Source organism: Clytia hemisphaerica, unplaced genomic scaffold (assembly GCF_902728285.1).
Source record: "Clytia hemisphaerica strain Z4C2 unplaced genomic scaffold, Clytia hemisphaerica genome assembly, whole genome shotgun sequence".
NCBI lineage: Eukaryota > Metazoa > Cnidaria > Hydrozoa > Leptothecata > Clytiidae > Clytia > Clytia hemisphaerica.
The window spans coordinates 492063-516891 of NW_027104377.1; the positions used below are offsets into that span (position 1 = coordinate 492063).

The following is a 24829-nucleotide window of genomic DNA, read 5'->3' on the forward strand; positions in this document are numbered from 1 at the left end:
ATTTTGGATGTTCTTATACAAAACGTGTAGATAGTCAGTAAGCGTTTTGGACCTCTCCCTTCAAAAAAAAAGATCAGAAACCTATTCACCAGTGGTTCTACTATGTCGGTCACGCTAACATTTAAAATGAAAAAACAATTTATTTAATCTGGTCGGTTTGCACGATGCTAAAGCTCCATTATGGCAAAGGAAATTTGCGCCGCGAAATATGTTCTAAGTGCAGAATTTTCTGTCATTGGAGTATTGGCATAAGAATTCAAGTTTTGTTATCTTAAAGTTAATAAATATTTTGATAATCTTTGATTAATAAATTTACTATCATAATACAAAAAATTTTGAAATTTTAAAATTCTCATTTTAGAAATATTATATAAAAAATTTTTCTTTTCAAAAATAGTTATTTTTCAATTTTCATATTTCAATTTTACAACTATTGAATCCCTTCTGTTCCAACTGATGCTGCAGGAATTCTCGTAGTAGTTGATCCTAGGATCCGAAAAGTCAAATACTATCTTGCGTACAGTGTGTCCAGGATTTATTCATAGAAAAATCTTCAAAACGGCGTTCATGTTAAGACATTATTTCTTTAGCCCCGTTTTAATCAAACCTATTAAATTGCAATTTGAATTGAATTTCCTTAGTAAATGGAAAATCTGTACAGTACTCAAATACAGTTGACAAGTTTTATATAAAATAGATTCTGTTATGCTTATCTAGACACACTGTATAGTAGAATCAAAAATGTGCCGTATAAAGAATCCAGAATCTTGTACAATCCAGCAGTGATTTCATTTGATATCGCCATTGTTGTCATGTTTCCAGCACCAAAGAGGGCATTGTTCTTCTTTAAAAACCATTTTCAACATTATTATATTCAAATTTTGTTTGAATTTGATCAAATTCGTCTGTGATCGTTAAACCATCCATTATCAGGTAACGTGTGGAGAATCTTGTAGACTTGGAGATGACAGCTCGTTCAGTAGCACAACACGATCTAAAGGGTATGCAATGAGTTTCAAACAGAGGCAGTACCAAATCTCAGCTGCTGCCACCTCTCTCAAAATTGGCATACATCACTCTGGGGTCATGTTCCAAAAAAGCTTTTAAGGGCGCCTTTTACGGTGTATTCAGACATCTTTCGATTGCGTTGCGTTCGTTGTTTTTCAGGTTCGTCGAAAACCTCTGGAGCTGTTGATATCATTTCGACAAGATCTGTAAAAAGTGAAAAGAAACTCAAATTGAAATCTTCTCTTCAAATCACTTCAACAACTCATTGTTGGCAATTAAGGAGGTACAAAGATATAATCAAGCACCACCCTTTGGAAGTCATCCCTGGTTGAGTGAGACATGGAGGTGTTTGTTACATTGAATACAAAGGGGTGTAGATACACTGAAACTTTGGAATTTACGGAGGTTTAGTGAAATAGGCTATTGGCCCCGGGGGGGGGGTACTACCCTTGTCGACCGACGGGAGTGCTCCGCTGAGGATCGAAAAATTGACCCTAAGTGGGACTCAAAATTTGCGAAAAAAGTGACCCTGAATGGGACTGAAATTCCAAAACTTTCTCAAATTTTCTACTTTTTCCCCAAATTTTCCAAAAATAGGCACTCTACGAGGGACTGATTTTTCTATTTTGGTGTTTTTGCGACCCTACCTGGGACTCGTGGAGGTTAAAAAAGGTACCCTGACCAGCGGAGCATCCCCGTAACCCATCTTGCCCTAGTACCCCCCCCGGGCTATTGGCTCAGTGATATAGGGGTGTGGGCACACCAGGTATATTCGAATACTATCAAGAGATTATAGCACAATTTGTAAACGGCTTTATAGACTGGTATTGAGACGAAATGTAACCGGATACACAAAATTGGTCCAATTTGAATCTGAAAAATTCTTACCGTCATAAGAAACATTTCCATCGTCATCTATATCGAGATCAGTGAAAATTTCTGCTATTTCTTCAGGCTTCAATTGATCACCTATAGTGGCAAGGTTTTTTTGGAGGTCAGTGATTGGTACTAATCCTTTGCCTTCTTTATCGAGGACGTCTAACGTGTCGCGAATGTATTGATCAGAAGAGCGTCGTTTTTGTGCCATGATGGTAACAAATTCAGGGAACGTTATCCTACTGGAATCTATAAATATATAAGAAATTTGTTTATAGAGTTTGAAATAAAGTCGGGTTTGAATCTTCTCTAACTTTCGTGACAGATATGGAATAACTGATTTTTCAATAGAATTAAAAAAAGTTTAAAAAAAAGTAAAAAGTTTTGCAATATCAAAAATCGGTGACAAAGTGATATAGAAATCTAAGCTACCATTCAGTCGCTTGGTAAAAATATGATGGTTAAAGTTGTGACTGAATACTTATTCGAAGCAAACATTAAAATTCAAACAATGACTTTAAAGCTACGATGCGCTATATGATTTACGGATATTGTAGGCATGCGGTTTCTTTTTTATTACACTGAGAATAAGTTGCTTGGTTCATCAGGCTAACAAAGTGAATTCAGACTTACTTCGGTCAGTAAATTCGTCGATGAGATCACTAAGTTCTTGTTCCAGTGGATTGTAACCTAAGCTTCTCATTAATTCACCAAGATGTCGTGCTCCTATCCTTCCTTTACGTTTGCGATCGAACATTGAAAACGCTACTTTGTAATCTATAAAGAAAATAATAAATATTTTACATTAGAATCAATTTCTATAAGATGGCTCTATATAGACTTGACATCTGTAATTTTTTTCAAAAAATCATGAGTACTAAACCTGCGATGTTTTCATTTTAGGGGTACGACTCAAATTGATTAAAATTGTAGAAACCTTTAAGGTTTTCAGGAATTTTTCAAAGTTTTCCAAGTCTCTCCAAGAAAATACATAATCTTCAAAGGTTTTTGAGGGTGGATGATTCATTTTTAACATGTGCATGGTTTTCAAGGTCCTATTGACACCCTGTTTTGCATTGAAATATTTGAAAGAAACCTGAATAGGTAACTAAACTTACTGTTTAGTTCTGCACGTGGTAAAGTGTCAACCTAAAATTGAAATAAAAAAAAAATCGTTTTGAGGTTAAGTCGTTTACAAATAGATATTGTACGTGAATAGCCCAGATATATCCAGAACTTTTAGACAGTCTAACAAATCGAGGGTTTTTAAGGCCCTTTTAATATCCAGAAGTTCATGTAATATCGTTGTCATGGAAAATTTACCCAAACTTAAAATCTAACTAAAGCGGAGTTGCCTTTATTTTAAAAGAATAATGTTCATATCGTGTCGACCCGAATATCGGTAGAAGGCTAGGAAATAAGAACAATAAGAACAAAGGATTTATGAAAAGAAAATTCAACTTACCCATAATGTCCATTGTCCATTCTTGACCGTAAAATCAGGACCGTTGCTTTTCATTTGAACGCCACCCCTCCGACCGTTCCTTTTACAGATCGAATATTGTGAATGCGAAGATGAGGTAGACGCAGTTGATTCAGAATCGAATGAACTACATGTTGAAGAGCGATCGAATGATGATTCCATATCGTCTTCTCTTCTATATTGTCGAGTTGTTCTTGAGTTATAAACGTGTGACCAGTTTTCCATTGGGAATTGCTTTTCTGTTTTTGGGATATTAGCTCCCTCGCTTATTTATACATCAATTTTTTTAAATTATTGCTGAAATAATTGAAATGAAAATACAATAGACTATGATGCATGTGTATTGTTTATTTTAAGATTTGCGGTAACTCGCACACTTCAAAATGCCCTAGAAAAAAATGCATGTGGCGTCTAAAAGACAAAGATTCGAGAGGCACTTTTAAAGGCAAAATCTTAAGAGTGCTTGAATGTTATTTATTCTACATATGAGAAAAATGACTCTCTCGTGATATTGTTGCCCTAATTTGACCATAGAGTCTTCAAGACGATGCTATCGCACCTTACAATTCAATAAATAGCAAGAAATACTGTTTCTAGCGCGAATCCAAAAGAAGAGTGAATGCTCATGCTATGAACGTGTCTGCTCTTCCTCCATCTCCAGTGTCTTTTATACAATGTCTAAATAGATCGTTACGACGTTCTAAAAACGTTCACCCCTCTGAAGAAGGGAGCTTGCTTTACTAAACCATATGGTTATAAACTGCACATGACAAATCGACCAGACCGTTTTGAGGTTGTTCTAGAAGTCTTCTTGGCAGTTATAGAGGCAGATTGTTTTTTTGTTAACTTAATGTTTTTTCATGAAACTTTTCTTCAACGTGAATAAAAAAATAACCTAAGGTAAGATTGTTATTCCACCATTGTTAAGGACCTAAAACACGTTTTCAAAAAAAAAACAGTCGAGTCAATTCAAAATCTCATCACCATCTCAAAACTTCATTGTTATAAATCGCAACATTGTGACAAAGTTCATTACTCCATCCACGTACAAAAACTAGCAAAGATAAACTATATTAAAATCTTAAGAACAAATCTTGATATAAGGCGAATAGAACAATAAGCATTAGCTGGCAGCTTGAAAAAACACTGGAACAAGATTAATGGTGAAACAATTCAAGTTATCTTTCGTGTAGACTCAAAGAAAAATACCTATGAATCATAAGATTGTAGTTTTACTTTTGAAGGGAGATTTTGTTCAACTATGCTTAACGAAAGCAAAGCCCGGTGGAGGGGGAGGGGTTATTTAAGCAAATAATTGGCGCTCAGTATGTGCGGATAACAAGGGTCGTAATAAGTAATAATACTAATAATAGTAAGTAATCCCTCTAGGGGCTGTTATTTTCCCATGTTAGTAGGGGAATTAAGGTTTCGAAAACCACGCAAAAACACACTCCCTTCTCACAGACCCACTGGGAACCTTTCCCACTGAAAAAATTGGCAAAATATCGTCCGTTATTCCTAGTAATTGAGGATGGAGCGCCTTGGATTATATTGTACGCCAGACTGCCCTATCATCAGTCATGTCAATAGTTTAGTTGCATTAATCAATTTGAAGTTGTCTCAACGGGGTCTCAACATTCCCAGCTGGCACACAACGTTGTTTCAACGTTTATCTAACGTTCAGAACGTCCATATAACGTTAGATGAACGTTGAAAGAGCGTTGTAACTCATAAACCTAGGTAAATGAGGGTCACCATCCATATAAGTATTGAAAACAAAACCATCAAAAGCTACCTTAACGTAGCAGAAAATCAATTGGAGAGATACTAAGTCTGTCTCTAAGCTCTAGTTTAGACAGCCCACTTTTTGCCCTGCTTATTCTAATTGTGAATTAAAGTGGGCATAAAGTGGGCTGTCTAAAGTCAATGCATTGCCCTCTTTTGACGTCAATGCAATGTCTTCTTTCAATCTTTTCCGAGCAAAGATTTTAACTGCCAACTTTGTGCCCACTTTCTGCCTACTCTAACAATTAGAAGGGGCAGGGCAGAAAGTCGGCCGTCTAAACTAGAGCTGAGGCCCTCTAAGCACAACCATAGAGAGCCTTTCTGGCAGACATGTTGAACATATCCACATAATCATTGAATTGTCATTGTGCATGATCCTGTTGTTACAATCACTGACAGTTATAGCCCAAGTTTCACTAGTATGCAACATGACACCTCTCTAACGACATAATAAAACACGCGACTACGATAAGCACCTTGTACTACCCAATTAGCATGCCGTGGTTGTGAGTTTTCTTCTGCCAAAAAAGAGGGACAAAAAAGGGAGTTGGTATTGCGTTCTGCAAATATTTGAAATCGAAAACATTCCTACACAGGGTGTTTCATAAAAAAGTATATTGAAAAAGTAATTTTTAGAAAGAAGTACAGAACCATTCACCGAAAACCAGGGCTCAAAACATTCGAAAAAGTCGCAAAGTGGAATAGACGTTAATTGCGTAAAAAAACGCGGGTGACGTCTAGTATAGGCTAGGGTTTTCGGGCTCTAAACATTCGATTTTTTGACGTCACTTTTAACTTTCGAAGCTCCTGCAGTAGCAAAATAATGGAATTTGCGTCAAAACACTTGAAAGGCTTCTATTTTTCGAAAATCATCAAAGTGGAACTCACTAAGAAACGAGATGAAAAATCCCGGTTTTTAGTGAGGTGCTCGCTAGTCATCGCCAATATACTGTGGATGATGCTATCGTCTGTTTAAAGGTCAGTAAACGCAGGAAAGAGTTAGGGCGTCTGGGCGGTTTACGGAAAAAAAGTGGCGCTAGAGTTTTGGAACACTGTAAACATCTCCACCACTGCTTACTCCACCCGAATTTATCACGCCTCTCCTAAACGATTCCCTTTTTTAGTGATCTTGTGTAGACGATAGGATCGTCTATCGCCATTGCAACTATTTTCGCAAAATTAGCCTGTGGAAAAATTACATTCAACCAGCTTTTCATTAACGAGAAATTTGATATACAAGCTGCATAGGTCTAATAACAAAAATGAAAATTAATCAAAGTGACAAAAAAAGAGAGCTGTTTTTATCTGTTCTTTAATCTCCAATCTGGTGTACTCGAAGCTTCATATTTCAAAAATAAAGACATTGTTTAAAGAAAAACATTTTTGAAGCGAGCTTTGTAATTCAAGGCACTCGTGAGAAGGAATGTAGAGAAGGGTGATGCGTGATCTCAAACCTGCTATGTTCAGAATTTTTGTATCTCAACCCATATAACCAAATCCCTCAAATCCGATACATCCGCTAAATCGACTTAATCCTACTCACCCAGTAAAACCATCTTCATAACGGTCCAACCTAACCCAAATATGAAACACGGTAAATGGTGACGTCCTTTGATCACAGAGTTCTCACAGTCAAATAAAAACAAACTAAAGTTGGAAGAGTGGGATAGAAAAACATTATTCGTCTACGCTAATTATGTTTTACTAACAAACCTATTGGCGTCAATGTGTTAAAAAATTCCCATCCCGCTTCGAAACTTTCAAATTTTGATATCAGAAGTACCACTCAAGTCTTGCTTAATCCCTAGCTCACACACAACATTTGTTAATATTAATACTATATTAGATCGACGTTGTTTTGGCGTTCCACAATTTTTATTCAACATACCGATTCAAGTGAAGACCTTCAAATTACACGTTTTTTCTGTAAGAACATTCAAAAAATTTGAAGCATTTGGATGTTCCCAACTTTTTGAGTTTTAAGCCTAAAAATATTCTTAACATGTCCTTATTTTTGCCTTTTTTAAGTATTTTTGTTCATTTTCCTATGAAATTCGGTGTTCTAGAGTTCGCAAATCCTTAAAATATTCTCGTTCTCAACATTTCAGCCATGGAAGCCGTATGTTCTTATATAGTTTGTTCTTATAAAAAACGTGTAGGTATGACTGGATGTTCATTTCTCATCGAAAATATTTTTCAAGGATTTTTCGAAACAAAAATAAGATTTGACCTAAATAAATCTTACAATAAATTGTACTAGTACTTTGAAATTTAAGGATCAAAAATATTTCTTGAGGCTTTCTAATTAACTAGTAAGTATGACTTAAAAGCAAACATTTTAATGATGATTAGACCTTTTACAATGTCAACTAATTTTGATAATTTGGCTGAGTCTAAGTCTTAGAAGAGAATTTTTTATAAGAGCCAGCAAATTTTTTATAAAGCTCGACTGTTCTTTTTTTTTGGTTCTTTGATTCTCAAATTGTTCTCATTTAAAGGGTGAAATTGAGGAATTTTATTCTTTATATTCAATTTTTACTTCTTTAACCCCTATTATTGCTTGAGTAAATCCAATCTCAGCATTGTTCTTAAATTTTTCTTATCTTATGGCGATATTTTGGCTCATTGTTCTTATAAAAATATTCTTATAAAATAAAAAGAATGTAAGAGGTTTAATCAAATGCTTCAGCAGACAAGAACAAGGATTATATAATTTCAGAGTAATATTAGTTTTATCTGTAGATTCTTTTTGGAGAGAAAAAGAACAAGCTTCGGAAATGCAGCTCACACCCATTTCTTCTCACCTTTTTTTAGGATTTTCTCACCATCCCAAATCCTAAATGATAAAGATGAAGAAATTTTTCCCAAAATATTGAGAAAAAAGTCAAGAGAAAAAGTATAATCTAGCATCATGTTTTATTGTCCATTATTATCCATATAGCGGTCATTAAGTAAGCGATTAAAGATTCGAACGGCGGGCGAAATGACACTATCGGGCTATATTAACAACAACGACCTCAAACTGAACGCTATTGTTATATTATACGACCGGACGACTTTCCACAAGACATAAATATACCATAAAAACCGTAAAAATTAAAGACATGTCCACAAAAAAATCAAAAAATTGCCATGGCGTCCAAGGTTCAACTGGTCGCATTCTTCACATCTCTAAAATGAACTATAACGCAATCTTTTACTTTAATATAACTAAATTGCTCAGATGGAAGGAGTCTCTGCCACAAAGAGCTAAGATGCTAATCGGATAGTAATTTGAGTCATGGAAATAATTTCCACCGCATAGGATTGTGATAAAGCGGGACTAGTAAAAGTAAGGGAGGGCGGTCAGAGCTTAATGCGCCCGTAAAAGACCGAATTAAACGTTAGAATGCGTTAGAATGGTAATCTGAATAAAATGTAGAGATTTAGAAAATTGGGTTGTTATAGAGATAAGTTCGTACGGATAAACTTAGTTCAAAAACGACTATTTCTGGAAAAGTCACTGATTCTTTTAATAACAGTCTGTCGCGGAGACAAAAAAATATATAGACAGGCTTATGTACAGGTAAAGGAACATCAGAATCAGAAATCTTAAAACCTTTTTCAGTAAGGCCATTTGGTGACCTTTGTTGTCAGAAACATTGCCTCAGACTTTTTCCTCTTTTCTAATTAGCAAAATTACCAAAAAAGGGGTTTAAGGAATGCAAAAGAAAATAACCCAATAATAAAGCGATGGATGAAATTCCATTTAAAGGAGATCCAGTGAAATAGAATAAATACAAAACACAATATTTTTGCAATCAAGAATCATAACCATCATCGTAATCTTCAAAAAGTCCATCATGGTGGTATATTCTTAAACCTTTCGTGAGTTAGGCTAGTGTAACAACAATCCACTTTTTTTCTTCGGAAAAACTTCTAAGCTAAGATTTTGAAGGCTACGACCTCCCTTTTCAAAGAAAATATTGAACAAAAAAATTATGTAACTGAGCCAACACTAATAATCTTTTCATTTGGAAACATCTAATAAATAACTTGACGAAAAAGACAATAACATAAATTTAAAATTCTTTTAACGGTAAAACTGACAGGCGAAACACCAAAAAGAAAATTTAAGACATGAACTTTTTACAAAAATATTACTTGATGGATAGCCTCTCTAAGTAAAACTTTTTATACAAACTGATCTAAAGGGTCAAAAATTTTAAACAAAATATTATCTTAAGACCGTTGGTATTTCTTTATAGATATGTATATGGTACTCAAAATTCAAGCTATGCAAAACTCGGGCCTTTTAAAGGCCCTTTCAAGGTCTAAAAAGCAAGCCTAATTAATAAAACCAATTCCTGCACTTTATTTTACTGGCATTTTCAAAACTCGTTAGAAAATTTTCTTAAATCAGGAAACTGACAAACCCGAAATTCTTCAAAAAGTTCTTTAAACTGGGGCTTTTCATACAAAATACAATCAAGTCACAGTGTGTTAAGACCATATTAAAACCCCTAGAAACCAAATGGGAACACAGAGAAGAAAATTCAAAACTTTTGATAGAAAGTCAAGCTGACACACAACGTTGCTACAACGTCCACTTGATATACATAACGACCATGAAACGTTAGATGAACGACAAAATAACGTTATGTACCAGCGTGTGTGGTACAAAAACTTAACTTTCCTGACTTTTGAAACACCAGTTTAAAAGATTTAGTTCTAGTTTTGACGGCAGACTTTCTGCCCTGCCTATTCGAATTGTTAGAGTGGGCTGAAAGTGGGCGAAAAGTCAAAAGTTAAAATTTTTGCTTGAAAAAGATTGAAAGAAGTCATTGTATTGGCATCAAAAAGGGCAACACATTGGTTTTTTGCCCACTTTAATTCACTATTAGAATAGGCAGGATGAAAAGTGGGCAGTATAAATTAGAGCTTAGTTTCAAATAGGTATGAAACTCAGGAATCACTCAGTATCTTACACATCTTCTTCATCATTCATCGAAGCTCTGGGAACGACTTCAATACGTCTTGCTTGGACGGTTTTGGGACGTGTATTTTCCTGCACATCACCTTCTTCAGGGCAATCTTCCAATATCGGTGTATCACAATCGGAATCATCGGATTCTTCATCTCTATGATCTTGAGAATGGAATCGGAATAGTTTCATACCTAAATAAAAAAATGGATTTCATTCTATTTCTATTTCCAAAGATTCCTTATGAATTGCTTTTGCACAGGTAGAACCTGAGAACCCTAATAGCTATTCCCAAGCTTTGCGAATTGTGTAAAAAACGTTATTTAGAAAACAAGTAATTTTACACAATACAAAATATGATCTAAACTAAAGAGTAGAATTGGTAAGATGGCTCCTCTAAGGCCCCCTTAAATAAAAGCACTTGAAGCAGAATTTTAAAACACATTAAAAATAACTCAGCTAGATCTCAAAACGTCGAAAAAAGCTCTGGATGGCTTCCTATTAGGAAGTTCAGTCCGGGTGGTGTATAAAGAAAATATCTCAAGAGGTCTTAGTCTTCTGATGTCCATCTCCTGCTCACGATTATAGCAGAGAGTACTCTAATGTGAAATCTCTAAGCGAAAAAAGGGGAACTAAAGCATTAGGTAGCTGACCACACTATAATTGTAATTAAAAAACTAGAACACTTCTAGATTTTTATTCAAAATTTCATAGAGAGCGTATTTTAGAAGTACTCGATTCTAGCTCTTACTTACAAACAACTTACTTACAGTTTTTTTAAGCAACCCCAATTTTCGGCTCAGGGCTTGTGTTGCTAAAAGAATTTTCCAGATTTCAGCCAAAAAGTTGCTTATGAATTTTGAGCCAAAACTATTTTAAACTAAGTACATTTTAAGACAACTAAGCATTAAGATGGGTTTCTTTAATAGCGAGTATGTCATAAAGTACCGGGTTGTAGTGCATTATCTTTGGAAGATTTTGTTTGTTTTTGCGGACGAGGTTGATCATTCTCTTCATCTTCTTCTTGGATGTCATCAATCTTCCGATTTCCTCCTGATCCTTCCATCACTGGTGAACCTAAAACAGATTGCATTTAATCATCGAACTCTACTTAAATATTGGAGTTGATTGGATATTTCCTACTTTAGCAATAAACACTGAACTCCTAGATATGAAAGTAGAGAGAGCATTTTCGACCCAAATAAGCTAGATGAGAAGGGTCATTCTAAACTCCGACAAACTCTAATACACCTTTTCGACCGTAGTCGCGCGGTCAGGCGCGTGTCACTTTTATCCCACTAAACTCGATCCAATCCCTTTTTGACACATTTTTATGTTGTCTATAGGTGTGAAAAAAGGACTGGGACGGTTGTAGTGGGATAAAGCGGACAAAAAAATACCCGCGTGGTAATTGGCGGCTACGGTCGAAAAGGTGTATTGTGAAAGTAGAGTCGACATTTCTCATTCTAACAATGAGCACTGAAATCCTAAATGCGAAAAAAGAGCGGGCATTTTCAAACTTAGCAATAAATACGTGATTTCTTAAGCCATATGTCACAATTCCTACATCCAGGAGTAAGTCTTTGGCTTGCTATTTCAGACCTCTGTAACCTTGGATGATTTTGAAGTTAAAATCAAATCCTCAAAATGTAACCATTGGAAAAAAAACTTTCCAAGAGCAAATAATGTCAAATAAACAGATATTTTCGAAAATAAAGAAACGTACTTAAAAGTCTGTTAGTGTGGATGGTCAGCGATTGCCTTTGCGGATATTTCATACGTTGATTTGAATTTTGATCCTCATCAAGGCTTGCCCTACGACTTGACCCTTCCTCGCCACTTGGATCACCAGAAGAGCGCCGGTGTGTGCTTGTATAGTCTGAGGGACCTTCTCCACCATCAAGACTTGGCGTTTCTGACGCCCTTCGACTTGATGGAGCCGTGAATCTTCGAACGACGTAACTTGGAGTACCTTCACCATCGAGATTTGATACACCTGATGAGCGTGAACTTCCTGTTGGAAAGATATTGTTCTTGTCAATATTGTCTATTTTGGAAAAACTTTCGATAAGAAGAATGTAGAAAAAAATTTAAAAAATTATGATTCAAAATACAGTTGATGCTCTCTCTTTTTGCTGAAAGCCATCGAAACTCTCAGATTCCATTATTCGATGAAAATCCAATTCCCCTTAGAAAATCGAATGAGAAAGCGTCAACTGTATAGCTAACATCCCTTGTAATAACTGCACGGAAGAGGTCTTGGGTTAGAGAGTAAACCTAAAGTTATAAAGCATTCAATCAAATAGACATTTTCCATAATTCAAATCTGGTATAAAACTTAACTGAAGCCACTTTAGATGAATAGGAATCATGATGCGCTTGATATGAACAAAAGCAACTGTGCTGTTATACAAGACAACATTTTAGATGGAAGCTGGCACACCTTAAGTTAGACTCACCTGATGCTCCCCAGGATCCGAATGAAGTGAATTCAGCCATCGGATTCACCACCGAAGACGGTCGGGAAGGGTTAACCGCGTGTTGTGAAGATGAGCCCATCATTTCTTCTGATGCATTAGTGACAGTGAAAGCGGGTAATTGAGGTATGGGTGTTTTTATATTGTCCTCTTTCTTGAGGAATGGTTCATACCGGTCGTTGTGGTCGTCCGTTAGTAACAAACCGTATTGTTTCTTGTAGTTCCGCTCAGCCATCTCCGCCAGGACTAACGCAAAATTTCGATGACCTTGTTGCACCCTACATAAAACATATCTGACGAAATCCTTACTCGAGCTTTCTGAACCAGATGAACAAAACAGTCATAGTCAAAATAGTGAAAATAAAAACATTTTAATAACATTTTTGAACTTAAAACTGAAAAAGTTAAGACCATCCAGAGGCCTCAAAAAATTTTTATGTTCTTTTAAGAAAAAATGTGGAGGCCCTAAAAATTCTTCGATTATTCTTCAGAAGGTTCGAAATATGAAGAGACCTTAAACAATGTAAATTTGAATTTGAAAGAGTTGATTGTAGGCGTACCTATGCATATAGAGATCAAGATAATCCAGGGAGTCGATGTACGTTTCAATCCACAGCAAATTGGTACAAACGTCTTTCATGATGACGTAATCATCATGACGTAATGTTTTGACAAAACTTGAAGCCATCTCGTTAAAGTTTGTATAGTGGCTTGTTTTCTATGGGCAAAGAACAGAAAAAAATGATAGTTTTTGAAAATGAAACAAGTAAATAACTTTAAATTTGGTAGACACTCATTCCGTTGGAGGGTTCAGTAACTTTTTGTTTATGAAGATAGACAGAGTCGTTTTCTTTCGAGTTTTTTTTTTGGAAAATTACCTTGAGACGTAGTGTTATTAACCGGAGAAATTTTCTTATTTCAGTAGTTACGTAGACTGGAGTTGTTTATAATGCGTGTAATACAGTAGTCTAGTATAGGTGTTATATGATAATACGATTATTGTTAGCTTGCTACACTAGTAGCTACGAATTTTTCTTATTTCAGTAGCTACACGTTTTTTTTTTTTTATAAGAACGTCAAAAATTTTCGAAGCCTTCGGATGTTCTTAGTCTTTGGGATTTGAAGCCTAAAAATGTTCTTAAAATGTTCTTATTTTCAGCATTTTTTGAGCATTTTGATGTAATTTCTTAAGAAAATGCATGTTTTTAAGTCTCCAAAGCCTTAGAATGTTCTTAGAATGTTCTTAAATTTTTGGGCCTCGAAGCCTTATGTTCTTATATAGTTTGTTCTTATAAAAAAAAAACGTGTACACATTTTTCAATCAGGAAATTTAGAAGAAAAAAACAACGAACAAGGTACTCGATGTTATAAGGGATTGAGAAATTGTTCATCCTTGATTCACAGAAGAGTATACACAAATTAATCAAATTCACGGACCTTGTAAAATTCCCGCCTATGAAATAGCGACAAAGTGAGCGCGAAAGGATGGAAAAAACTTTCTCATTAAAACTAATGAGTGCAAATAAAGTTTGTTTGTATTGAGTAATTAGGATTGGTATGTTTGTTTATTCGTTATTACGGTATGCCGAATTATTAATGACGTTTAATTAGAGATTCTTTATCCTAAGGCTTATCCTAATTTAAAATAACTTTCAAATTCGTTCACGTAAAGTCTTTGTTCATAAATTAGGTCAAGAATCTGTCAAGTATCCCCCCTGTTCTCCATTTCCGGCGCTGTAAGGGTCCAGTCAAATTACATTCGAAATCTTTTTCTCCTTATATTGAGTAAGAAATTTCTATGTTCATTTTTTTCGTCAGCAGTCACAGTACTTCAACTAACTGTTTTTAGGTATAAGGTCAAATTCATTCGTCGAAAACATAATCTGACCGTGATTTAATAGACCGAACATCTATCTTTTCAGGTATGGCAGTTAGTGTACTCTTAGATTCCAAATAAACGCCCCCCCCCCGCAACCCCACGGACCCTTCCGTTTATCAATTTTTAAGAAATTTTTCAGCTTTCAAAGAGAAGGTTTGGTTTTCGTAATTACAATTTCCAACCCCCCCCCCCACCGGAAATTAGGTCCCCTCGTTTATTAAAATTTTGAAAATTTTTCAATCCCCCCAGTTATTTGGAACCTAAGAGTGCAATGGAGAGGATGCCACTTTTTCTCCTTATATTTATCCGCTTTAACCTTAATAAAGCTCAAATTGCAGATGTAGAACAATAAAATCGGTATTCATTAGCCTTTTTCTTTATTTGCTTCGTTTAAAGCAGAGAGGTAGGTATCTAATACCAGTCGTTGGTATGACCAAATCTGCCTGGTGGTTGAATCAAAAACTTGCACTTCAAAGCTAAATGATGTACCTTTCTCATTAAAAGATAAAGTTTGTAAGCAGCAAAAAATACCTGTTTCTCCAGCATTTGTCTGACATCTTCATGTTGTCGTTTGTACAAATATTCTTTCTTCAACTAAGAACGTACAAAAATGAAACAAAGTCATCTTTATCTGGCCGATCGGGTTCTAAGCAAATTAGGGATACGAGGACGAGGCGTACCTTAAAGAGTAGCTTTTAAATCTTTCTCAGAGTCGTAAAAAGCACAACAATTTTTAGCGGATAATGGGTGTGTCTATGTCTAAAGTGCCTCGTACCACTGGAAAAAGTGATAGATTAAATCTTTTAAAATATTTCTAAAGACGTAAAAGCTTAGTAATTTTTAAAAGTAATGATGAAGATACAGCCTGTAATTTGACAGGTAAGTATGCAGTTTTCTGTCAAATATTTGCAAGAAAGTAATCAAGTCAAAATAAGCTCTCAACGTTTGACAAGGTGACGTCAGACAAGATACCTAAATGGATAACTGGAAAAGCTACAAAAAATATTTTTCCATATAAGGATAAATCTAAACAATATCATCTGAACTTACGACAGCCCATCTAGATCAAAATCTAAATATTTCATGTCTCCCCATAGACTTTAGTCAAATGAAGGATGTTAGGAGCTAGAAATCTTTGACCATACAGGCTCATCAAGTTGTCATTTTTAAGATTAGAGAGCTACATTCCATTAAAGTGCCTGCCTATTCTCGGTTTATTTTCTTTTTAAAACAGTAAAAAGAAAATCAGAAATTGTCTTTACACTCAATTGAGCTTCTTTTTCAAATCTTTGTGCTTGTAGAAACTTTTCAGTTGCCTCATGGATATTCTAAAAATTGAAAGAGGAGTACAAGGGAATGTTGAAGAATCCGTTAAAAAAAATCTCTCAGATTGTTTTCGCATTTCTCATTATACTAGTCCTCAGTATTAAGAAAGAATGTAATGGACCCTACTTCTTAAAAAAATATGAGCATATCCTTTTCAAGTTAGAATCTTAGAGCTACTAATGATGTCTTATGTACGATACTTCAGGATTTAGAATCGAACTTGGACATCCTAAGGTGAAATGCTCTTAACAGGAAGATGATCAAGGAAAAATGGTCTTAGTCCTATGGTCTTTGGGTATCAAGTGTTGCCGCATGGGGGCGGTCCTTCAATAACTGATAGGATAACTTTCGTCACATATAAGCATCATCATAAAAAGAAAAACTTAAAAGTAAAAATTTTGACAAAGGAGATTTTTCTAGTAAAGAATGTGCCCTCTCCCTCAGAATAAAGGGTTCAAACCTATGGTTAGACGTACCATGATGATGATACCAATGAAAAGATTGGTGAAGATGAAATGACCAAGGAATAAGAAAACTACGGTGAACCATTGCGATCCAGGATATTTCTCCTCCAAACGTCGCTGGATGTCTGTCCATCCGTCTGCCTGTACCGATCAGGAAAAATTAAAAACATTAAGATCGGCAATTCGTTTCGAATCTGGAAAGAATGTCTAGAATGATATTCCTTACCACCGTATGATGTCAGAATTGAGCTTTCCGAGAAAAAAATTGTATGGGGTTATCATTGAGGATATCAATTTATGGAATTTTTTTAGATTTATGTATTAGAGAATTTTAGCATTGAATTTTGACTCTAACTTTTCTTTGCTTCATCCACAGAATAGTTAAAACTTGAAAATGTTTAACATTTGGTCAGTCTTGATTTTTCGAACTGTATGTGCCCTCTGGATATCTGCGAGAATATCCATGAGATTTAGACAGTCAACGCCTTGCATATCAACAAGCCCTTTGACGAACAACCCCCTGGATATCCATAAAAAATATACACTCCTTACAGTAACAAAGGTGAAGAGTGTTAACATTGCATTGTTGAGAGTTCCCCATCTCTCTCTATCACCATCTTCATCATAACCAAAGATGTAATAACCAGCAACTCCAAAAAACATCATCAATAATGCCAACAAGAAGACCACATTCAATACAGAGTTTCGGATGGTGTCGATGAGTGCCGTCACTAACACCTGTAGTCCTTCCACGAAGGAGATAGTACGAAGTGTACGCAGTGCTGAAACAGTTAGTTTTGAAAATGTTATAAAATAATGTTACAAACCAAATGTTACAAACCAAATAATTTTCAACCACTTTTTGCACAGAGGGAACGGTTCCACAGAAAAACCCTATCAGTTTGGTAGTTTCTAAACTAAGCGAAATAGAGAAGAAAACATTGTAGATTTCGTGACGAAAATATACTCTCCGATTCACAAACCAACCACTCATACTTTCTTCATGCACCAGTCCCAAACCCTGTTATACAATCTTTATCAAAAGTTAACTCCCAAAAGTCTGCCTATGCATCAAATGTTGTCAAAAGTCAAGAATCCACCGAATCTCTAAAGGCACTTTGCTCTGATCCGACTCATTAGTATAATAAACAAACTAATCTTTAAATTTGTTAGTTTTTCTGTTCAGACTTAAAAGGCTTAACATTCTATCGCTAAACTATCCATCTATTTAAAAGATCAACTCAAAAAAGTTGACAAATTACGAAATCGTTTAGTTAGTTTTCTTTGTAGAAAATCCAATCTAAAAATAATTTGACAAAGTTTCTTGAGAAAACAACTTGGAAGTTTTCCATTCAAAAAGTGCTAAAGTGGTCATATTTTGTCCATTGCAATTTTATTTTCGCTGAAAATCGTAAGGAACGTGCCTGAGAGCCATATTCATAAAATCACAAGTTGGATTGGCTGGGATTTGCTAGAGCAACTCCCCTTGGGTAATAAAGAAACATGTAGAAAACACCTTTTCCACCGTAGTCGCGCGGTTAGGCGCGTGCCACTTAATTATTTAATTATCCCCCTAAACTCGATCCAATCCTTTTTTGACACATTTTTCTATTGTCTTTGGGTGCGAAAAAAGGACTGGGACGGTTTTAGTGGGATAAAGCAGACAAAAAATACCCACGCGGCAATTGGCGGCTACGGTCTAAAAAGGTGTATAGGAAACGAGCAGCCATCGTATGCTGCGAAAAAAAAATTGAAATGGCACTCTCCAGGTCACGTAACTGCATTAACAGTTTATCAATAAGCTTTAATTAAGTGGACTCCATATTAGGGTAAAAACAGCAAATCGTGAGGTTAAGAAAGAGAAAGGAGCGAAGGAATTATTGCTCTGAATAGTAGCATCGCCTTCATCCACCCTAAGGAGCGAAGGAATTATTGCTCTGAATAGTAGCATCGCCTTCATCCACCCTTCCTTTTCTTTTCGGATATCCCCTCCTTCCAAAAAATACCTTTAAGGGGGAGGGGGACGGGGAAAAAGTGTTCACAAAAATGACAATTTTCCTATGACAAACTAACTTTTCGCCATAAAGGTAGCCTCTAAAGGCTTGGGGACACGATAGGTTTTTTTGCGTTGGTGCAATGCAACATGTTCCATCCCGCCAACCTGAAACGCTTTCTCGTGTCTCCACCCCATTTTTCTCTCTATCCATAAAAGTGAAATCTCACTTTTGTCCCAGAGACAAAACCAGCGTGTATTTTGGGTATTTCCCTCACTTTTTGTCCCATATGAAACAAAAAAAGAAACCATGGGACACGCACTTTTTTCTTGTGTTGGTGGGATGGAGCATGTTGAATTACACCAACGCGAAGAAAACTTCTCTTGTCCCCAAGCCTTCAGAGTTTAGCATTATCAAGACTGGGTTGAGCGAAATAAACAAAAACATACCTCTTAATAATCTGAAGACTCCGAGACTATTATTACCAACATCCAAACTGCTCATAAGGATTTGTATAAAAGAAACAGCAATGATGACAAAATCGAAAATATTGTAGGCGCTTTTCCAATATCCTCGATAATCAGCGCACACTTTGATCAAAAATTCCGCCGTGTAAATCGCCAGGAAGAGATCATCGAGTAAGGAGAAGGTTTCACCATATACTTTTTTCAAACTGATACTCGTCTCCAGGCCGATAACAATAGCATTGATACCGATAATGAACATGATGAAAGAGTTGAACAAACTGCTCTGAAAATACAACAATAATGATATTTGAATTTACAATTAAATTGGGTTGCTCGTGATGGAAAGGTTAAAAGCAAATTCAGCTTCTTCAAATATTGCTATATTCCAAGAACTTGAATGTATTTGAAACGATGCCAAGTTCAAAAAACATAAAAATTGTCCAATTAGGGCAAACTGGGAATGTTGGTGGTGGTCGCCAACACCAAAATACCGACGAATTCTTTTAAAATTACTGAGAACACCAATGACTCTTAAAATCCTTTCTTTTGTCAGTGCATGGCTCCTTCAACACTATTGAAAACAGACTTTTCCCTTCAAACCCTGAAACAACGGCATAAAAAGGAGTAATAGTGACACACCGTAAACCATGTAAGCCTCTCCACCGAAAAAATTTTCTTTCGGAAAAAAGCCTCTTTCAACATAGTATACTTTCAGGGTCGTTCATCATGCTTGAAATCAATGTGCTTCAATCTAACTGCAACCAACTTCCCAACAACACCTTGCCCAAATAAAGCAAGTTAAGAAAAACACAACAACTGAATTTAAAAAAAATCAAGACATTCTTCAAGCAAAATATCGGGCCTGCGGTATTAAAACAAAGCCCGAAAAAAGTTTTCCGACAATGTCCATAACTCTCTATTGCTAAGTTGCTAAACAGCAATTTGCACTGAGCAAATATAAAATCGAAAAGGCACTTTCAATTTCATGTGATTACTTTATACCATTTCGGCAAAGAGGTCAAGACTCAGTACACGGCATTTAAAAATAGACCATGAGCAAAAAGGAAAAACACTAGAGAACTACTTTTAATATTGTGCCAAATAATGCAATGATCAACTCGCGTCAACAAAATTGACATTCAAGCAACTGTCACTTAATGTTCATTACGGCCACTACCCCCTAGCTTCTAGTTGCAATCTCTCTCAGCTGGTATAAAGCGTTAAAGAAAAAGCCAGCTAATCGACTATTTGGTTTATTTAGGACATTTAGACAGAATGATGTCATTTGCACCGAAAATCGTCGATGCCGTCTATTTCTCAAATACTCAAACTCTAAGACTTCATTATAAGGTTTTTTGCGAAAGGAAACAAGTTGGAAATAACAATGTCAGTGATTGTTGTAGTGTCAGTTTTATGTTAAACTTTTTTCAAAAACATACTACTTCCTTTGATTAATGTTATAGTAATTTTTCCTGACTTAACTTTTAGACAGTGCTGTACCCTTTGTCGAGAAAGGATAGACTGATATAAAGAAAAATGATTAATGGAGCATATTCGATACCAAGTCATAGGCCTGTAATTTAGAATTTTTTACTCTGGGCTTAGAAATCATCTCGAATTTGGAAAACATACTTTTTGGTGATGATTTTTTAAATTTTCCTGTTTACAACTCCAAATCGTGCGTCATACCATGGGAGTATTTTTAAGTGTCTTTCTCCTCTCAACCAAGACATCACGAAAAAAACAAGCCGGATATTACGTCACAATGCCCGCCATTCATGCCAGAACGTCTCCATTGAAAATCAAAAGAACATCACGAGGAAAATGACAAAGTTTTATTTATTGAAAAGTTGCCATATCATTTATAGCTGTCCCTTTTAAAATCCATACAGGGGGTAGAAGAACTTTTCGAGTCAAAAAGAAATTGTGTGAATACCAACTGGAAAACCTTGAAAAATCTTCTTCGTACTTAACAGGGAGGGATGGACGAACTAAAATCATTCTATTAGAATTCTATTTAGAATATTTTTTTACCCCGTGGAAAAATAAAACATTTTCCTTAGACATCCTATGCATTGTTCTCGGATTCCCCCCTGGAGATGTTCGTTCGTCCATCCCCTGCATGGATATGAAATTGTTGAACCAAGCGAAGGCGGGGTTGGGCGTTCACTTTCCAAGAGAAGGTTGGGTTGGGCGTTCACTTTCCAAGAGAAGGTTGGGGTGGGCGTTCACTTTCCAAGAGAAGCGTCACTTTCAAGAGAAGGTTGGGATGGGCGTTTCCTTTCCAAGAGAAGGTGGGATGGGCGTTATTTTCCACGAGAAGCGGGTTGGGCGTTCACTTTCCAAGAGAAGGTTGGGTTGGGCGTTCACTTTCCAAGAGAAGGTTGGGATGGGGCTCACATTCCAAGAAGGTGGATGGGCGTTCACTTTCAAGAAGGCGGGGGTGGCGTCATTTCCAAGGAAGGTTGGGATGGGCGTTATTTCCAAGAGAAGGCGGGGTGGGCTCACATTTCCAAGAAGGGGGGGTGGGCGTTCACTTTCCAAGAGAAGGTTGGGATGGGCGTTCACTTTCCAAGAGAAGGTTGGGGTGGGCGTTCACTTTCCAAGAGAAGGTTGGGATGGGCGTTCACTTTCCAAGAGAAGGTTGGGATGGGCGTTCACTTTCCAAGAGAAGGTTGGCGTTCATCACTTTCCAAGAGAAGGTTTTGGGATGGCGTTCACTTTCAAGAGAAGTGGGAGGGCGTCACTTTCCAAGAGAATGGTGGTATGGGGCGTTCACTTCCAAAGAAGGTTGGAGGGTGTCACTTTTCCTAGTGAACTTCAAAAGCACCGTTTAAAAAGACGGTAGGGGGGGGGTGGGTGAGTTAATGAGTAGATATTAAACTACGGTAGCAATATCGGAGAAGGCATGCATCAAATCCACGCGAACTCCGTAGTCTACACCTGTAGATCAAGAAAAAGAATTTCATCAAACACAAAGTGCACTGAAATAGTTTCAAGAAAACAATTTTGAAAACGAAAAAGGAATGCAATCCTAATCGACTATTTGTTAGAAAAAAGCTGGAAAGCAGAGGAATATTGAAGAAAACCGTTTAATGAGTATAAACGGTCACGACCACTTTAGCCCGGGGGCCTTTGGCTCTCAATGGACTGGATGGCCATGATGAGTACAGGACCGGTGGAACAACCTTAAAGTGGGGGAAGCTGAAGGCTCAAAATGAGATAAAATTTGAGAAAAAAATCTTATTTGCTCAAGAGGTTGAAGTCTCCCGAGTCTCTCCGCTTCCGCTGGGCCTGGGCGAGGTGTAATATTACAGACTTCATTTTTGGCTTTGCCTGAGCATACAGCAAATCCATACCACTAGACCCAGTCTCATTTTTGAGAAAAGCTAACAGAAAACCCTGATCAATTTATGAACGTTTGATTCAAATTTTGGATGTAATTTTATAATTTTATTTTAGTTTCATAAACTTGGATGGGACTCATTTTAGTGTTTTTATATGATTTTTGAGAACGAAAGTGATGTCATGATGGCGGAATTCTCAAATCTGCTTTAACTGGACTCAGCGTCATCAAAATTATCAGAAAACAAAGTTCAGTCAGAAGTAGACTGTAGTCTTAGATCACTAAAATCATAGTATAAGTAATAAGCCGTGACTGAAATGTGTACCGTATTGTTCATATGTTTTTAAACACACTGAGAAGTAGGCATTAACCTTTAGAAGCCGCTGTCTTTTTTTGAAAAAGGCCAAAAAGTTCATCATTTTTTTCTGGAAATTTATTCTTTCAAAGGCAATTTCTGGACCAGGACAAACGATTCAGGTATCAACTTTGGTATCGTTGGAAAGCTCTTTCTCTCAGCTACAAAAAATAGCATATTTTTTTTCTCTGAATCTCAAGTGGTCAGGAGTTATGACCAAAAGACTGTGTATCGGTAAAATGGCCTTTTCAAAACGTATATATACGTATTCTGGCTTCTAAGGGTTAACGGCAAACAAATAAAATTTACCATTAAAGATGCTACATTACTTTATCTAGAAATAGTCATGAAATACGACAGAGATAGAACAACAGAAATTGAGATGTTATCATTCCAGTCGCGGCTTTCTATGCTAAAATAATGTAACAGTTAAAGTTGTTAAACTCACCGTATTGTATGTAAACCAATTCCTACACCAGGCCCAAACATTCTGAAAAATCTTCTTTCTGCTGTCTAGAAATCTATGTGGGAGCTGAACTGTTCTTGGTCCCTGGATGTCTAATCTTATATCTTTTGCAATCTTATTTCTATATTATTTTTCAATTGTCTAAACGAAAAAAAAATTGTAAACAGTATTAGTATAATTTGCAATCCAAACTCTGGTTCAAGTCTAGAAGATTTAACATACAACATAGAGGATAAGATTCGCAAATTATAACGTCAAATTTTTTAATTTAACGCGTGGCAATAAGTAATTATTTTTGACGCACGCATAAAAAAAAAGAGAAGAATTAATTACGAAATTCAGGTGTAAATACTCCCAATAATAATTAGGGGAAAATTAATTTCAAAATTGAAATTTTATTGTCTAAGGTCACGCGTAATAATTAGGAGATAATCAATGAGGTAAAATTTCGGCTACGCGTTAAAAATCATAATAAGATTAATTACGTTTTTTCGCTAAAAACAGGGTACGCGATAAATTAGAAAATTTACAGTAGTTTCTTTTTCAGACTTACTGTTGCGGAATAAAATGACGCTGTTCTTTTTTACCTAATATTCAAAACTAGCCATGAATTGATTCTTCATTTAGTAAAGGTATGGGAATGGCTTTCGAAAAGTTCGTTGCTTAATGCGCTGAAATAATTGCGGACTGTACTATGACCCGAACATACACAACTTTTTATTAAGTTACATGATAAGCAAAGAAAACTAAATCGGAGAATAAAATTAAAAAAGCAAAAAACTAAATAAAATTCTTCGAGTTTTGCCCTTCATCATAAATACCTCCACTTGCTAATGAAACTAAAAATCTAGCTCTTAGTTTAATAATAGCTCTTAATACAATGACTTCAAAATAGATAGATAGCTACTAACTAGCAAATATCGATGCTTAAACTATTCCAAATAAATACCAAATAAATACCAGTGGGCATAGTCCAACCACTTTCATTTGGATAATCGATTCAATAATAAGTAAAAACCTTTTTTTTTCGCTATCAAAAAACATTGAAAAAAGTACTACTCAAATGAAACTTGACGGACCAAGCTATATCCGCCATCTTTGATCGGAGCTTTTTTGGAATTGGTACCCGCGAGAAGAAGCCATTGCAATGTTAGACTAGAGTCTACTTCTGGCTGAACTTTGCTTTTTGCTAATTTTTTATGACGCTGAGTTCAGTGAAGTAGACTAGGAGCATTTGACGATGTCGTCATTTTGGAAAAAAATATTTAAAACCCAACTAACAAAAAAGCTACTCAAAGTTGAAAAATATAATTAAGAATGAGAAACAAACATCAATAACAGATTTGAATCCCTTATTTTATAATAAAAACATTGCTTCGTTCTTTTTTTACCTGGCAAAAACAACGAAAATCTGGCGGACTATTTTACAGTCCGCCTAGGCAAAAGCATATTACTATACTACCGGGCCACTTAATCGCGCCATCCAGTCTACAAAAAAGCTTTAAGTGGACCCCGGGCTATTGCAATGTTAAACAAGATTCGCACAAATGCGACTAAATATTTCCCCCTTACACTTGCAGATGGATTCATTGAGTTTAAAGCCCGAAGGGCTAGAGTTCAATCTCTAACCATAGAGGTATAAAGAAAGACAGGAGATGAATTTGTCGGTAATTGGTCGTTAAAGTCTTTTGATTTCTTTTATGTGATAAATCAAAAGAAATTCCAGGCTCGCCCGATGAAATACGACTTTTTAGTAGAACTCAAGTTTGCTCTGAACATTCTTACTATCAGCATCGAAGATTTCCAGCCTTCTAATATACGAGAATAAAATAAAATTTAGCTCCACGAAATAAGTTTGCGTTCAATTTTGTCATCCATTAAATTTTGTTTTGAAAATATATTTTCTCAAGCCAGAAAATGAAAAGTTCTTTATAAGCACA

General features: G+C 35.9%; 2 protein-coding genes across 2 annotated transcripts; both read right to left on the reverse strand.

The window, feature by feature from the left end:
* Positions 1–268: 268 nt before the first annotated feature.
* On the reverse strand, positions 269–3664 carry LOC136818885 (calmodulin-like). Its single transcript, XM_067075116.1, has 5 exons — positions 3350–3664; positions 3003–3033; positions 2518–2661; positions 1897–2133; positions 269–1212 (listed from the first exon to the last, which is right to left on the reverse strand). The coding sequence occupies exons 1-5, from the start codon at positions 3590–3592 to the stop codon at positions 1085–1087; spliced, it is 783 nt and encodes a 260-aa protein (XP_066931217.1). The 5' UTR covers positions 3593–3664; the 3' UTR covers positions 269–1084.
* Positions 3665–10024: 6360 nt separating this feature from the next.
* LOC136818888 (cation channel sperm-associated protein 3-like) lies at positions 10025–21615 on the reverse strand. Its single transcript, XM_067075118.1, has 11 exons — positions 21610–21615; positions 18705–19005; positions 16814–17043; positions 16274–16402; positions 15734–15799; positions 15003–15065; positions 13153–13310; positions 12575–12870; positions 11842–12129; positions 11064–11192; positions 10025–10309 (listed from the first exon to the last, which is right to left on the reverse strand). The coding sequence occupies exons 2-11, from the start codon at positions 18979–18981 to the stop codon at positions 10116–10118; spliced, it is 1830 nt and encodes a 609-aa protein (XP_066931219.1). The 5' UTR covers positions 18982–19005; positions 21610–21615; the 3' UTR covers positions 10025–10115.
* Between the last annotated feature and the right edge of the window lie 3214 nt (positions 21616–24829).